The sequence below is a fragment of the Oncorhynchus gorbuscha genome, linkage group LG09 (genome assembly GCF_021184085.1).
Source record: "Oncorhynchus gorbuscha isolate QuinsamMale2020 ecotype Even-year linkage group LG09, OgorEven_v1.0, whole genome shotgun sequence".
NCBI lineage: Eukaryota > Metazoa > Chordata > Actinopteri > Salmoniformes > Salmonidae > Oncorhynchus > Oncorhynchus gorbuscha.
The window spans coordinates 53,586,965-53,601,001 of NC_060181.1; the positions used below are offsets into that span (position 1 = coordinate 53,586,965).

The following is a 14,037-nucleotide window of genomic DNA, read 5'->3' on the forward strand; positions in this document are numbered from 1 at the left end:
CACAGCTACAACCCCAGCCTCGGATGCGTCCACCTCTACTATAAACGCCAAAGAAGGGTCCGGATGTGCCAACACCGGCGCCTTAGTAAACATCGCCTTCAACTTATGAAAAGCTCCGTTCGCCACTGTAAACCACTGTAAACGCACCGGTCCCCCCTTCAGCAGTGAGGTAATAGGGGCAGCTACCTGACCAAAACCCCGGATAAACCTCCGGTAGTAATTGGCAAATCCCAAGAACCGCTGCACCTCCTTTACCGTGGTCGGAGTCGGCCAATTACGCACGGCCTTAACGTGGTCACCCTCCATTACCAAACCAGAGCTGGAAATACGATAACCCAGGAAGGAAACTGATTGTTTGAAAAACTCACATTTCTCCGCCTTCACATACAGGTCATGCTCCAGCAGTCGTCTAAGAACTTTACGCACAAGAGATACATGCGCAGTGCGTGTAGCGGAGTAGATCAAAATATCGTCAATATAAACCACTACACCCTGTCCGTGCAGGTCTCTGAGTATTTCATCCACGAAGGATTGAAATATAGCTGGAGCATTCTTTAAACCGTATGGCATGATGCGATACTCATAATGGCCCAACGTAGTGCTAAATGCAGTTTTCCACTCATCTCCCTTCCGAATACGCACCAAATTATAAGCACTCCTGAGATCCAGTTTAGTGAAGAACTGCGCTCCGTGAAATGATTCCACTACCGTAGCAATGAGAGGTAGTGGGTAACTAAAACCCACTGTGATGGAATTTAGACCTCTATAATCAATACACGGACGCAAACCACCATCTTTTTTCTTCACAAAAAAGAAACTCGAAGAGACAGGTGACATGGAGGGCCAAATGTACCCCTGTCCCAGAGCCTCGGTGATATAATTTTCCATAGCCACCTTCTCCTCCTGAGACAAAGGATACACATGACTCCTGGGAAGTGCAGCGTTAACCTGGAGATTTATCACGCAATCCCCCTGCCTATGGGGTGGTAATTGGGTCGCTTTCTTTTTACTGAAAACGATAGCCAAATCATCATACTCAGCTGGAATGCGCACGGTGGAAACCTGGTCTGGACTCTCCACCGTTGTAGCACCGATGGAAACCCCTACACACCTGCCTGAACACTCATCAGACCACCCCTGTAGAGTTCCCTGTTTCCACGAAATCGTAGGATTATGAATAGCCAGCCAGGGAATCCCCAGAACAACTGGAAACGCAGGTGAATCGATAAGGAACAAACTAATTCGCTCCTTGTGATTCCCCTGCGTAATCATCTCCAACGAAATTGTGGCTTTCTTCACCAGCCCTGACCCTAATGGTCGACTATCTAAAGAGTGCACGGGAAAAGGGGGGTTTACTTTTACTAACGGAATCCTCAACCTCTGAGCGAGTCCGCGATCTATAAAGTTTCCAGCTGTGCCTGAATCTACCAGTGCCTTATGCTGGAGAGAAGGAGAATAATTTAGGAAACAAATTAATAGAAACATGTGACCAACAGGAAAATCTGGGAGAGTGTGGTGTTTACACACCTGGGGTGACCGATGAGTATTCTGCCTGCCCTCATGATTCCCAGATGAATATCTCCAGCACCGACCAGACGTGTGCCCTCTCCGGCCACAACTGGTACAGGAGGAGCTTCCTCCTCCGATCTCCCTTGATGCGGTACCTCCTAACTCCATCGGAATAGGGGCAGGAGGATCAGGAGGTAGAACTGACAAGACCCTTTCAGAACGTCCACGAGCAGCTAGCAGATGGTCCAACCGGATCGACAGGTCTATCAGTCCATCCAGGCCAAGTGTAGTATCCCGACAGGCCAGCTCCCTACGGACGTCCTCTCTCAGGCTACACCTGTAATGGTCTATCAGGGCCCTGTCGTTCCACCCTGCTCCCGCAGCCAAGGTCCGGAACTCCAGCGCGAAGTCCTGCGCGCTCCTCTTCCCCTGTCTCAGATGGAACAATCTCTCACCTGCCGCACGACCCTCTGGAGGGTGATCGAACACGGCCCTGAAATGGCGGATGAACTCTGAGTAGTTGTCTCTCGCCGAGTCGGGCCCGTTCCAGACCGCATTAGCCCACTCCAGGACTCTACCAGACAGGCAGGTGATGAGGAACCCTACTCTCTCCTCCTCTGAGGGGGCCGGTCGAACGGTGGACAGGTAGAGGTCTAATTGCAGCAGGAATCCCTGGCACCCTGTAGCTGTTCCATCGTATTTCCTCGGAGGTGTCATGTGCAGAGCGCTGGAACCGGATCCATATGGGGCAGATGGTAGAGTTGCTGGTGGGAGGGTCGGTGGAGTAGTAGGGAAACCATTCCTCTCCCAACGATCCATCCTCTCCATCATCCGTTCCATCGCTGATCCTAGGCGATGGAGGATGGATGTGTGATGTTGGACTCTCTCCTCCATAGTGGGAAGAGGAGTGGTCGCTGCTCCTGCTGACTCCATATCGTGGTGCGGGCTTCTGTCACAATAATGAGTGAAGAGGTGTGGAGTCAGGCGCAGAGAGCAAAGATGTGGGAAAAACAACACGCTTTAATGTCCCGAAACACAACATGTACAAAGTGAAAACACAAATGAACAGAAATATAAACGGACAGCGTGAAACCCAAAATGCAACAAAATACACTCAACCAACAAAACAGACGAACAAGCCCGCACGAAACAGAAGCGGGCTAAACAGACTATATATACCCTATCCTAACAACCAAACTAGAAACAGGTGCTACCAATTAGACAAAACTAAACGAACACAGAACAACGGATCGGCGATAGCTAGTAGACCGGCGACGACGACCGCCGAGCGCCACCCGAACAAGAAGGGGAGTCACCGTCGGTAATATTCCTGACAGTACCCTCTCCTGACGCGTTAGCAGCTCCCGCAGCGCGCCGACGTCGGCCTCGGGGACGACCCGGAGGCCGAGGCGCTGGGCAATCCGGGCGGAGGCGATGAAATTCACTCAACATGGATGGGTCTAGAATATCCCTCGCCGGAACCCAGCACCTCTCCTCCGGACCGTACCCCTCCCAGTCGACGAGGTACTGCAAGCCTCTCACCCGGCGTCTCGAGTCCAGAATAGCTCGTATCTTGTACGCCGGGGACCCCTTGATGTCCAGAGGGGGGTGGAGGAACCTCTGGTACCTCATTTTCCTGCATGGGACCAGCTACCACCGGCCTGAGAAGAGACACATGAAATGAGGGTTAATACAATAATACGAAGGAAGTGATAATCGATAACAAACCTCATTTATTCTCCTCAGGACTTTAAATGGCCCTATACACTGCGGACCCAGCTTCCGGCAGGGCAAGCGGAGAGGCAGGTTACGGGTCGAGAGCCAGACCCTGTCCCCAGGTGCAAACATGGGGCCTCACTGCGGTGACGGTCAGCGCTCTTCTTCTGCCTTATACTAGCTTGGCGTAATGACTCCTGGACTGCCCTCCAGGTCTCCTTAGAGCGCTGTACCCACTCCTCCACCGCAGGAGCCTCAGTCTGGCTCTGATGCCACGGTGCCAAGACCGGCTGGTACCCCAACACGCACTCAAATGGTGACATGTTGGTAGAAGAGTGGCTTAGTGAATTCTGGGCTATTTCTGCCCAGGGAATATATCTCGCCCACTCGCCTGGCCGGTCCTGGCAATACGACCGCAGAAACCTACCCACCTCCTGGTTAACTCTCTCCACCTGACCATTACTCTCCGGGTGATACCCTGAGGTAAGGCTGACCGAGACCCCCAGACGTTCCATAAATGCTCTCCAAACACAGGAGATAAATTGGGGGCCTCGATCAGAAACTATATCCTCGGGCACCCCGTAGTGCCGGAAGACATGGGTGAAAAGAGCTTCCGCAGTCTGTAGGGCCGTAGGAGACCGGGCAATGGGATAAGATGGCAGGACTTAGAGAACCGATCCACAACGACCAGGATAGTAGTGTTACCCTGAGAGGGGGGAAGGTCAGTAAGAAAATCCACCGAAAGATGGGTCCACGGCCGTTGTGGAACGGGAAGAGGTTGTAATTTACCTCTTGGCAGGTGTCTAGGAGCCTTACTCTGGGCGCACACCGAACAGGAGGAAACATAGAATCGCACATCCCTCCTCAAAGTGGGCCACCAGTACTTCCTCTCAAGACCTCTCACTGTCCTATAAACACCTGGGTGACCCGACGAGGGTAGACAATGAGCCCATCGAATCAATTGATCACGAACAGCCAGCGGCACGTACCTACGACCCTCCGGACACTGTGAGGCGTAGGTTCCCCCTTAGTGCCCGCTCGATGTCCGCGTCCACATCCCATACTACCGGTGCCACCAGCTGCCGAATGAGCTGCCGGAATGATGGGAGTAGGATCGATGGACCTGACAGTGAAACGAAATCTGGTGAAAAACATGGCCCACCTTGCCTGACGAGGATTCAGTCTCCTAGCTGATCGGATATACTCCAGGTTACGATGGTCAGTCCAGATAAGGAAAGGGTGCTTAGCCCCTCAAGCCAGTGTCTCCACACCTTCAGGGCCTTAACCATAGCCAACAACTCCCTATCCCCCACATCATAATTCCGCTCCGCTGGCCCGAGTTTCTTAGAAAAAAAAGGCACAGGAGCGGAGCTTGGTGGCACACCCAAACGCTGTGAGAGCACAGCTACAACCCCAGCCTCGGATGCGTCCACCTCTACTATAAACGCCAAAGAAGGGTCCGGATGTGCCAACACCGGCGCCTTAGTAAACATCGCCTTCAACTTATGAAAAGCTCCGTTCGCCACTGTAAACCACTGTAAACGCACCGGTCCCCCCTTCAGCAGTGAGGTAATAGGGGCAGCTACCTGACCAAAACCCCGGATAAACCTCCGGTAGTAATTGTAAATCCCAAGAACCGCTGCACCTCCTTTACCGTGGTCGGAGTCGGCCAATTACGCACGGCCTTAACGTGGTCACCCTCCATTACCAAACCAGAGCTGGAAATACGATAACCCAGGAAGGAAACTGATTGTTTGAAAAACTCACATTTCTCCGCCTTCACATACAGGTCATGCTCCAGCAGTCGTCTAAGAACTTTACGCACAAGAGATACATGCGCAGTGCGTGTAGCGGAGTAGATCAAAATATCGTCAATATAAACCACTACACCCTGTCCGTGCAGGTCTCTGAGTATTTCATCCACGAAGGATTGAAATATAGCTGGAGCATTCTTTAAACCGTATGGCATGATGCGATACTCATAATGGCCCAACGTAGTGCTAAATGCAGTTTTCCACTCATCTCCCTTCCGAATACGCACCAAATTATAAGCACTCCTGAGATCCAGTTTAGTGAAGAACTGCGCTCCGTGAAATGATTCCACTACCGTAGCAATGAGAGGTAGTGGGTAACTAAAACCCACTGTGATGGAATTTAGACCTCTATAATCAATACACGGACGCAAACCACCATCTTTTTCTTCACAAAAAGAAACTCGAAGAGACAGGTGACATGGAGGGCCAAATGTACCCCTGTCCCAGAGCCTCGGTGATATAATTTTCCATAGCCACCTTCTCCTCCTGAGACAAAGGATACACATGACTCCTGGGAAGTGCAGCGTTAACCTGGAGATTTATCACGCAATCCCCCTGCCTATGGGGTGGTAATTGGGTCGCTTTCTTTTTTACTGAAAACGATAGCCAAATCATCATACTCAGCTGGAATGCGCACGGTGGAAACCTGGTCTGGACTCTCCACCGTTGTAGCACCGATGGAAACCCCTACACACCTGCCTGAACACTCATCAGACCACCCCTGTAGAGTTCCCTGTTTCCACGAAATCGTAGGATTATGAATAGCCAGCCAGGGAATCCCCAGAACAACTGGAAACGCAGGTGAATCGATAAGGAACAAACTAATTCGCTCCTTGTGATTCCCCTGCGTAATCATCTCCAACGAAATTGTGGCTTTCTTCACCAGCCCTGACCCTAATGGTCGACTATCTAAAGAGTGCACGGGAAAAGGGGGTTTACTTTTACTAACGGAATCCTCAACCTCTGAGCGAGTCCGCGATCTATAAAGTTTCCAGCTGTGCCTGAATCTACCAGTGCCTTATGCTGGAGAGAAGGAGAATAATTTAGGAAACAAATTAATAGAAACATGTGACCAACAGGAAAATCTGGGAGAGTGTGGTGTTTACACACCTGGGGTGACCGATGAGTATTCTGCCTGCCCTCATGATTCCCAGATGAATATCTCCAGCACCGACCAGACGTGTGCCCTCTCCGGCCACAACTGGTACAGGAGGAGCTTCCTCCTCCGATCTCCTTGATGCGGTACCTCCTAACTCCATCGGAATAGGGGCAGGAGGATCAGGAGGTAGAACTGACAAGACCCTTTCAGAACGTCCACGAGCAGCTAGCAGATGGTCCAACCGGATCGACAGGTCTATCAGTCCATCCAGGCCAAGTGTAGTATCCCGACAGGCCAGCTCCCTACGGACGTCCTCTCTCAGGCTACACCTGTAATGGTCTATCAGGGCCCTGTCGTTCCACCCTGCTCCCGCAGCCAAGGTCCGAACTCCAGCGAAGTCCTGCGCGCTCCTCTTCCCCCTGTCTCAGATGGAACAATCTCTCACCTGCCGCACGACCCTCTGGAGGGTGATCGAACACGGCCCTGAAATGGCGGATGAACTCTGAGTAGTTGTCTCTCGCCGAGTCGGGCCGTTCCAGACCGCATTAGCCCACTCCAGGACTCTACCAGACAGGCAGGTGATGAGGAACCCTACTCTCTCCTCCTCTGAGGGGGCCGGTCGAACGGTGGACAGGTAGAGGTCTAATTGCAGCAGGAATCCCTGGCACCCTGTAGCTGTTCCATCGTATTTCCTCGGAGGTGTCATGTGCAGAGCGCTGGCGGTGGAGTAGTAGGGAAACCATTCCTCTCCCAACGATCCATCCTCTCCATCATCCGTTCCATCGCTGATCCTAGGCGATGGAGGATGGATGTGTGATGTTGGACTCTCTCCTCCATAGTGGGAAGAGGAGTGGTCGCTGCTCCTGCTGACTCCATATCGTGGTGCGGGCTTCTGTCACAATAATGAGTGAAGAGGTGTGGAGTCAGGCGCAGAGAGCAAAGATGTGGGAAAAACAACACGCTTTAATGTCCCGAAACACAACATGTACAAAGTGAAAACACAAATGAACAGAAATATAAACGGACAGCGTGAAACCCAAAATGCAACAAAATACACTCAACCAACAAAACAGACGAACAAGCCCGCACGAAACAGAAGCGGGCTAAACAGACTATATATACCCTATCCTAACAACCAAACTAGAAACAGGTGCTACCAATTAGACAAAACTAAACGAACACAGAACAACGGATCGGCGATAGCTAGTAGACCGGCGACGACGACCGCCGAGCGCCACCCGAACAAGAAGGGGAGTCACCTTCGGTAATATTCGTGACAGCAACACTGCACGCCCAACACCCACAAATCTCTCAAACCAACAGGTTTAGCCTACAATGAATAAAACTCATAAAATAAAGCACATTCTTTTATAAACAAATGAAATAGTGATTGAGTTTGTGTTACCTCCAACAGCACAAACAAATGGTGCGCTCATAAGTTGCAATGGCAGTAATGCAGTTTATAGAAATGGAAATGTTTGTAGGCTACTTGGCAGCATGTGGAATGGAGAACGGTGGTTCGACATGATGAGAGAGCAGAAGAGAGCTCACATCATCACATAGGCTACTGTTCAATAGGCTTACATATTCAATAAATAAAGGAGTAGCCTAAATGTTGAAGAAAAACATGTTCAAGAGATAAAAAGGGAACACTATATTTGTGGGTTAGAGTCGTGTGCTGGCCTCAGATTTTCACTTTATCACATAGAGTCGGGTGGTTGAGGACGGGTTATTAGCAATTGCAGGTGGCTGCGGGTGAACAAACTGCTGAACCACGCACCACTAGTGTGAATAATTTCTGAAGGCACTGTAGGTGGCAGGCTACAACTCAGATTGTTTCATATCGACACAACTGCAGTTCACCCTAAGTATTTTCCCAAATGTCATTGAGATGTAGTCAGACCTGTAACCTGTCAACGATGGGGTTATAACACATATTGTTTTTGAGGTTTTCACAAGTAGCATGCCAATTTGCTTTGTCCTTATGTTGGTGAATAAGGTGAAGGGATGTTACCTGCTATCTTTGCGTAGATAAAGGACTATGATATCATGCAAGATGAACAGAAAAAATAGTATGTTTATTTATGTCACAACCGGTATGCATTCTTCTTACAGCCTGAGTGATCCATCAGCCTAGCAGGAGAACAAACAACATCTGGGTGTAGAGAGAGAGAGGAGAGGGACAAGGCTCAGCAGACACATAGCCAGATGGTGTCACTCCAACAACACTACTCCAGGTACTGTAACGCAGCTTCACGTCCACCCACACCACCTTAGGGTGCCATGCAGCATAGGTGTAACCAACACAATTGTTTCCTGTCACTTTCGTGTGAGGGAATTACACCCTTTAGCATATTTATCGCTATATGACAACTCAAACCACACCTCACCAACACTATAAACACCATGACAAAAAGCTTACCTCCATGAAATGGAATTGTATGTTTGAGAAATTTCAGGTGGAAAATGACATTTACATATTCCCTTGTGTTATGCAACACCTGAAGAACTGTGCATAGTGACCCCATGAGAACCCCATGGCAACCTAGACAGAACCCAGACAACGCAACCCAACCCAAACACTGTGGTAGTATATTCAAACAAGGCCAACACAGTATGTAATATGTAATATGAACCCAGGTCAGCTTTAAATTCAGTAAAGGTCACAGAATCGACAGATGGGTACCGTACTGTTGTTGTCTGTTGACGTTGTTTCAATTAAAAACTACAAAGCCAGCTGTCAACAATTTTCTCTAAAACTTAATATGAAATAAAAACTTTTTGCAGAATTTAATGTTATTTTATTTTGATCACCTTCTCAGTGCGTGATAATTCATCCAAAATAATTCCTGCATCCAGACCGTGTACCATGCACTTTCCTTCAATTCGCAAGTGGCTAAATCTATGTCACAGGAGAATGCATCTGAGTGAGCAAAACAGCGCCCCTCTGTATTACTATATGTAGCCTATGTAGCTGGTGCTGTCTGGCCAAAAATAGTATGACAAGCCATATTATTTTTAGCCAAATAGCATCACAGACAGTACATGAGCTACACATACATGTCCTTTGCCTCGACGACGATGGTAGTATAATCAGTAGCACCTGTCTTTTTACTAAAGAAATGCATTAACTTGTGTAATTTTTCTGGTAAAACGAAGTGTACTTTCTTTCTTTTTCTTTTTTTCTGCCCTACTCTGAAAGAGCCTCATTCCTGCAGCTTAATTTCAATGAAAGGCCTCGAGCGGAGCACGGGGGAGCCTCAAACAGAGAGATTATTCAATTTTTTACAAGTGTAATTTTTGTTTAAAATATGCCCAACTCACAAGGCCCTTTGATGATGTGAGGCCTGAGGCAATTGCCTCTTCTGCCTAATGGTAAGTCCACCACTGGTTTCGTGCAGTGTCTGTGATTTCAAAGCATGGCAAATGTAATGTTTTAGAAAAGCACATCCAATCAAATAGATTCCTTAGTTTAGTTTATATCTTCATGGTACTTGCTCCTTTAAACATAAACATCATTCAGTGTGCGAGAGAGATCTATGTTTACGCGCATTTTAAAATGATTTAATTTGGATTCATTGTTATGATTGTACAGTACAAATGATTAAAGCTTTAAACATTCATTGTATGAGTTCCAGTGAAGTTAAAGTAATGTCTATAATTAGATTTGTATAAAAAAAAACATAATTAAAGAACTTTATTTGTCACTAATGAGTAATTCAAAACAATTAACATAACTGATAAATACAAATGATTGTTAAAGCACTGCTCTATTAATTGACAAGCACACATCTTCATTTTACAACTATGTATATAAATAAACCCAGTTCAATAGACACAAAAAGGTTTTGTCTCCCGACAAAAGTAATCGTAGTCTAAGTAGTCTAATCGAGGCGGAGCCGAATAACTGTTGTACAGACCATTTTCAGACAGAGAGATATGATAATTGTGTAGAAGAATTAAACCACTTTTTGATCCGGTGTTACAGAGGTAAATTGATATCTGTGGTCCCTGTACCAGATGATACTATTTCATTCATTACTGCTGGTGGAGAACCGAACAATTGAAAATGCCTGACAACCTTTCCTTTGGAGTGAACTAGTACACCATCCACTTCAGTGACCCGCTTCCCCCTCTTGACAGTATTCAGCCGCAACTCCAGAATTAAAAGTGTTTTTCCTGTGGAGCTTCTGGTATCCAGACACACCTCAGTGCATTAGAAAGCTGTGGCTGCTCAGTAATGACAACCCTGGAGAGCAGAAGCCAGCATTCTGCTCTGAGTTAGTCTCTGCCTGCCTGCCTCGGATTAGCAGGGCCACAGTAGTTAGGGTCTGTCATTGGAGTGGACGGTGAAAGGGGTCACTTCACGGCCTGTTTGTAAAACTGGGGCATCCATTCACACATTGTGTGCTGGAGATGGGGGGAGGTTTTGAGAATTGTAGCCTTTGGCAGCAAAATGTTATGGTGCAGCAACAAACCATTTGGTGATAAGGTGGTTGTCCCTTTGTCTGTGGCTTCAATGGAGAAAATCTAGATAACCACACACAAGGGGAATATGCACGTGTTGGGTTGAACGCACGCACGCACGCACGCGCGCATACGCACACACACACACACACACACACACACACACACACACACACACACACACACACACACACACACACACACACACACACACACACACACACACACACACACACACACACACACACACACACACACACACACACACACACACACACACACACACATATAGGTGTGCAGAAATCGCACATGCATGCACACACACATGAACCGAATGCTTGCAACATTAGCAACGTTTCACAATTAGAAATGTAATGCTTTATCCTTGTAATGCAAGAGGTTTAAGTGGTCCCAGATCCCCAATATGCATTTAACAATACCTAGCAGTATATCTGTCAGGCCTCTTTGTGCGATTACAGTTTTTCTCGATTGCCTAACACTCGTAACAGGGATCACTTTTGCAAACAGTAAAACACAGCCCACTAAACTGCAAGTGCGTTTGCCAAAACAACACATTTCTCTTGCAAAATGCTAACACTATCAACACTTAAAACAATATTAAATAACTATCAAAACGGTATAATTTGTAATCTAATGAGAAGGTCATCTTACCAATTATTAGATAACGGCTCAACAAATACTAACCATAACCATCATTGACCAAATTTGTCTATGAAAAATAATTAATGGTACAAGATGGTAATCAAACATTTTATAGAAGAGCTGTGTTCTTATGGTTTACTCTTATCCATGCTTTTTCACGGTGGAATTCCCTCATGAGCTACTGTCCATGGGCATGTCTTCATATGACTTTACTATAGACAGATGAGGACAAGGGCAGACAGAGTACACCAAAAGGCCAACACTGAAAACACTGAAACACTAAGTCGCCAGGACTTTTTTTTTTCTTGTGTTTTTGGATCTTGGTCAAGAAAAGGTGTTAAGAGGTCACCACAAGGTGGACCTAGCATGATCCCAATCCATGAAGGGACATTCCACCTGATTGTATTTCTGTCCCTTAAGTTGATTTGTGGCTCTGATGTTTTGATGCTGTCAAGGTTAGTGGTCCAACAGTAATGCAGTAAAAAAACTCAATTAAAACAGGGTGCTTTACAAGCCAGGGATGGTATAACCTGCCTCCTTTCCTATCTGTGTGACAGTAGGCCAGATATATGTTTACGGGAATGTGTTTGTGCGTTTACATATTTACATTGTCTGTCCGTCCGTCCGCCTGTCCGTCCCTTTGCGCTCTGTCTGTCTGAATAGGTTGCCTGTCTGAACATTTGTGTCCGCCTAAACGGTCTGTCTGACTGGAAAGACGACTCATAATATAGCCTTGTTTTAGTAATCCATGAAAACAAGACAACTGTTGTTTTTTGGCTGTATCTTGGTCGTATCTTTTAACAACGTTTCTCTAGTTTGCCGTGCATGCTTGATCGAAAGCAGTGAGCACATGACACAGTAAAACAGGGACTAATGTCTCAGTTCCAATATTTTGTAAAATTGTAAGTCCTGTATGAGCAAAATAACATCTTTAGAGGAGTTCATCAAACTCCATCCAGCGTGCAACATTGAGCTAAATAAAGGCTATTACTGATGAACTGATTACGAGTAAAGGCCTTAAACGCTGCATTGACCTTGCCCTTGAGGAATTCAGTTTTTTGGACAGATGGAAGAGGGCTTCACTCCCAACCTTTATCCCTGCCAGGCCCAGAGTCATGGGCCTGGGTTGTCACAAGGGTTGTCACAGAAACAGGGGCCTCCTTTTTAGTGAATAGTCAAACAGAGGGTGGAACATGTAATTTTCCAATTCCGGGAGCACTCAGGCTCACATTATTCCTCACTGGCCTACATAAAGAGGCCGGAGACCCACTTTTACCAAATGCCCACTCATACACACGGATTGCTAACCGAATCCCAGTATGAATACAGTATGGACCTGAGGAATATTTGGACCATGTTTATCGCGTCATTTAGAGGGAACAACAACGTCCCAGAATTTGGATGGAAAAACAGCATGGGGTGAGTGGTTGACTGTGTTATGAGAGGAGTTTTTTTTTTTTGTATTGAGGGTGAAGATAAACAATAGCTTAGTTGAAGAGCATGTCATTTTATACGGATTGCCATGTATGAAGTAGGACAGAGCTGAGACGTAATGAGACAGCGAATATAATGAATGAGACTTTGCTGTGATGTTCAGAGAACGGTATCATACAGTATGTGACTGGATAAAGAGAGTGAGAATGAGATGTAGTGAGACAAAGCTGTGATACATGGAAAAGCACGCAAATGGGGATAAGATATTCTGAATGAGACAAAGCTGAGCTGTAGTGAGACTATTATGTCCCGCTTACCAGTCTCACTGAGAAAGCGATATCTGCAAATGTAACAGTAATGTGACACAAAGCACCAGGCTGCCATAGGTTAGCCCGGGAGTCAAGTACAGCGTGACAAGTGAATGGAGAGCAGGTAAAAGGACAGAGAGGATAGTGTGATTGTTATACACGCTTTAAGAAGAGGGGCTCGCTCAGCAGGGTCGAGAAGAGGTTATGGCTAAACGTCACGAGGACAAATCAACGAGGGTGCAAATTATTTTAGTAAAGTACTCGCACATCCTGATGCAAACGCTTGATACTGTTTAGCAACTTCTGTGCTTAAGTAACTACAAGCTATGACACACAGTGAGACAGTCATTTCGAGTAATTAGTCTAAAAAATACATTGAATTGAATATATTAATTAGAGTAAAGTACTATAAAACCAAAACGGTGTGCATTGTTTCATTATTCCATTTGGTTACTTTCCTTTAAATTTGTTGTTATTTTTCATTTTGTACTTTTTACCCCATTTTTCTCCCCAATTTCATGATGTCCAAATGGTAGTTACAGTCTTGTCCCGTTGCTGCAACTCCCATACGGACTCCATAGAGGCGAACGTCGAGAGCCATACGCCCTCCGAAACACGACCCTGCCAAGCCGCACCTCTTCTTGACACATTTCTTGCTTAACCCAGCCCCACCAATGTGTCGAAGGAAACACCGTACAACTGGCGACCGTATCAGCGTGCATGCGCCCGGACTGCCACAGGAGTCACTAGATTGTGATGGGACAAGGACATCCCGGCCGGCCAAACGCTCCCCGAACCCGGACGACACTGGGCCAGTTGTGCGTCACCTCAAGGGTCTCCCAGTCATTGGCAGCTATGATACAGCCTGGGATCTGTAGTGACGCCTCAAGCACGTTAGTACCTTAGACCGCTTTGCCACTCGGAAGGCATCTTTCCTTTGTTTTTACTTGGCATTTTTTTTGCAATTTCCTGCTAGTCAAGTATGAGTGGGTTCTTCACTTCCTCTCCTGTTCATTTGCTGGGTAGT

At 47.0% G+C, this 14,037-nt stretch overlaps 1 protein-coding gene across 4 annotated transcripts in view; it reads left to right on the plus strand.

Annotated features, from left to right (window-relative positions):
• LOC124043763 (nck-associated protein 5-like) overlaps positions 1-14,037 on the plus strand; it is a 135,335-nt gene that overhangs the window by 20,015 nt on the left and 101,283 nt on the right. For 3 of the 4 annotated variants that reach the window (XM_046362699.1, XM_046362698.1, XM_046362696.1), the window contains exon 1: positions 12,574-12,687. In XM_046362699.1, the coding sequence (XP_046218655.1) occupies positions 12,599-12,687 (89 nt within the window). In that variant the 5' untranslated portion in view covers positions 12,574-12,598. Of the gene's footprint in view, positions 1-8,253; positions 8,376-12,573; positions 12,688-14,037 lie in introns of those variants that run through there. The other variant, XM_046362697.1, reaches the window with a different exon arrangement.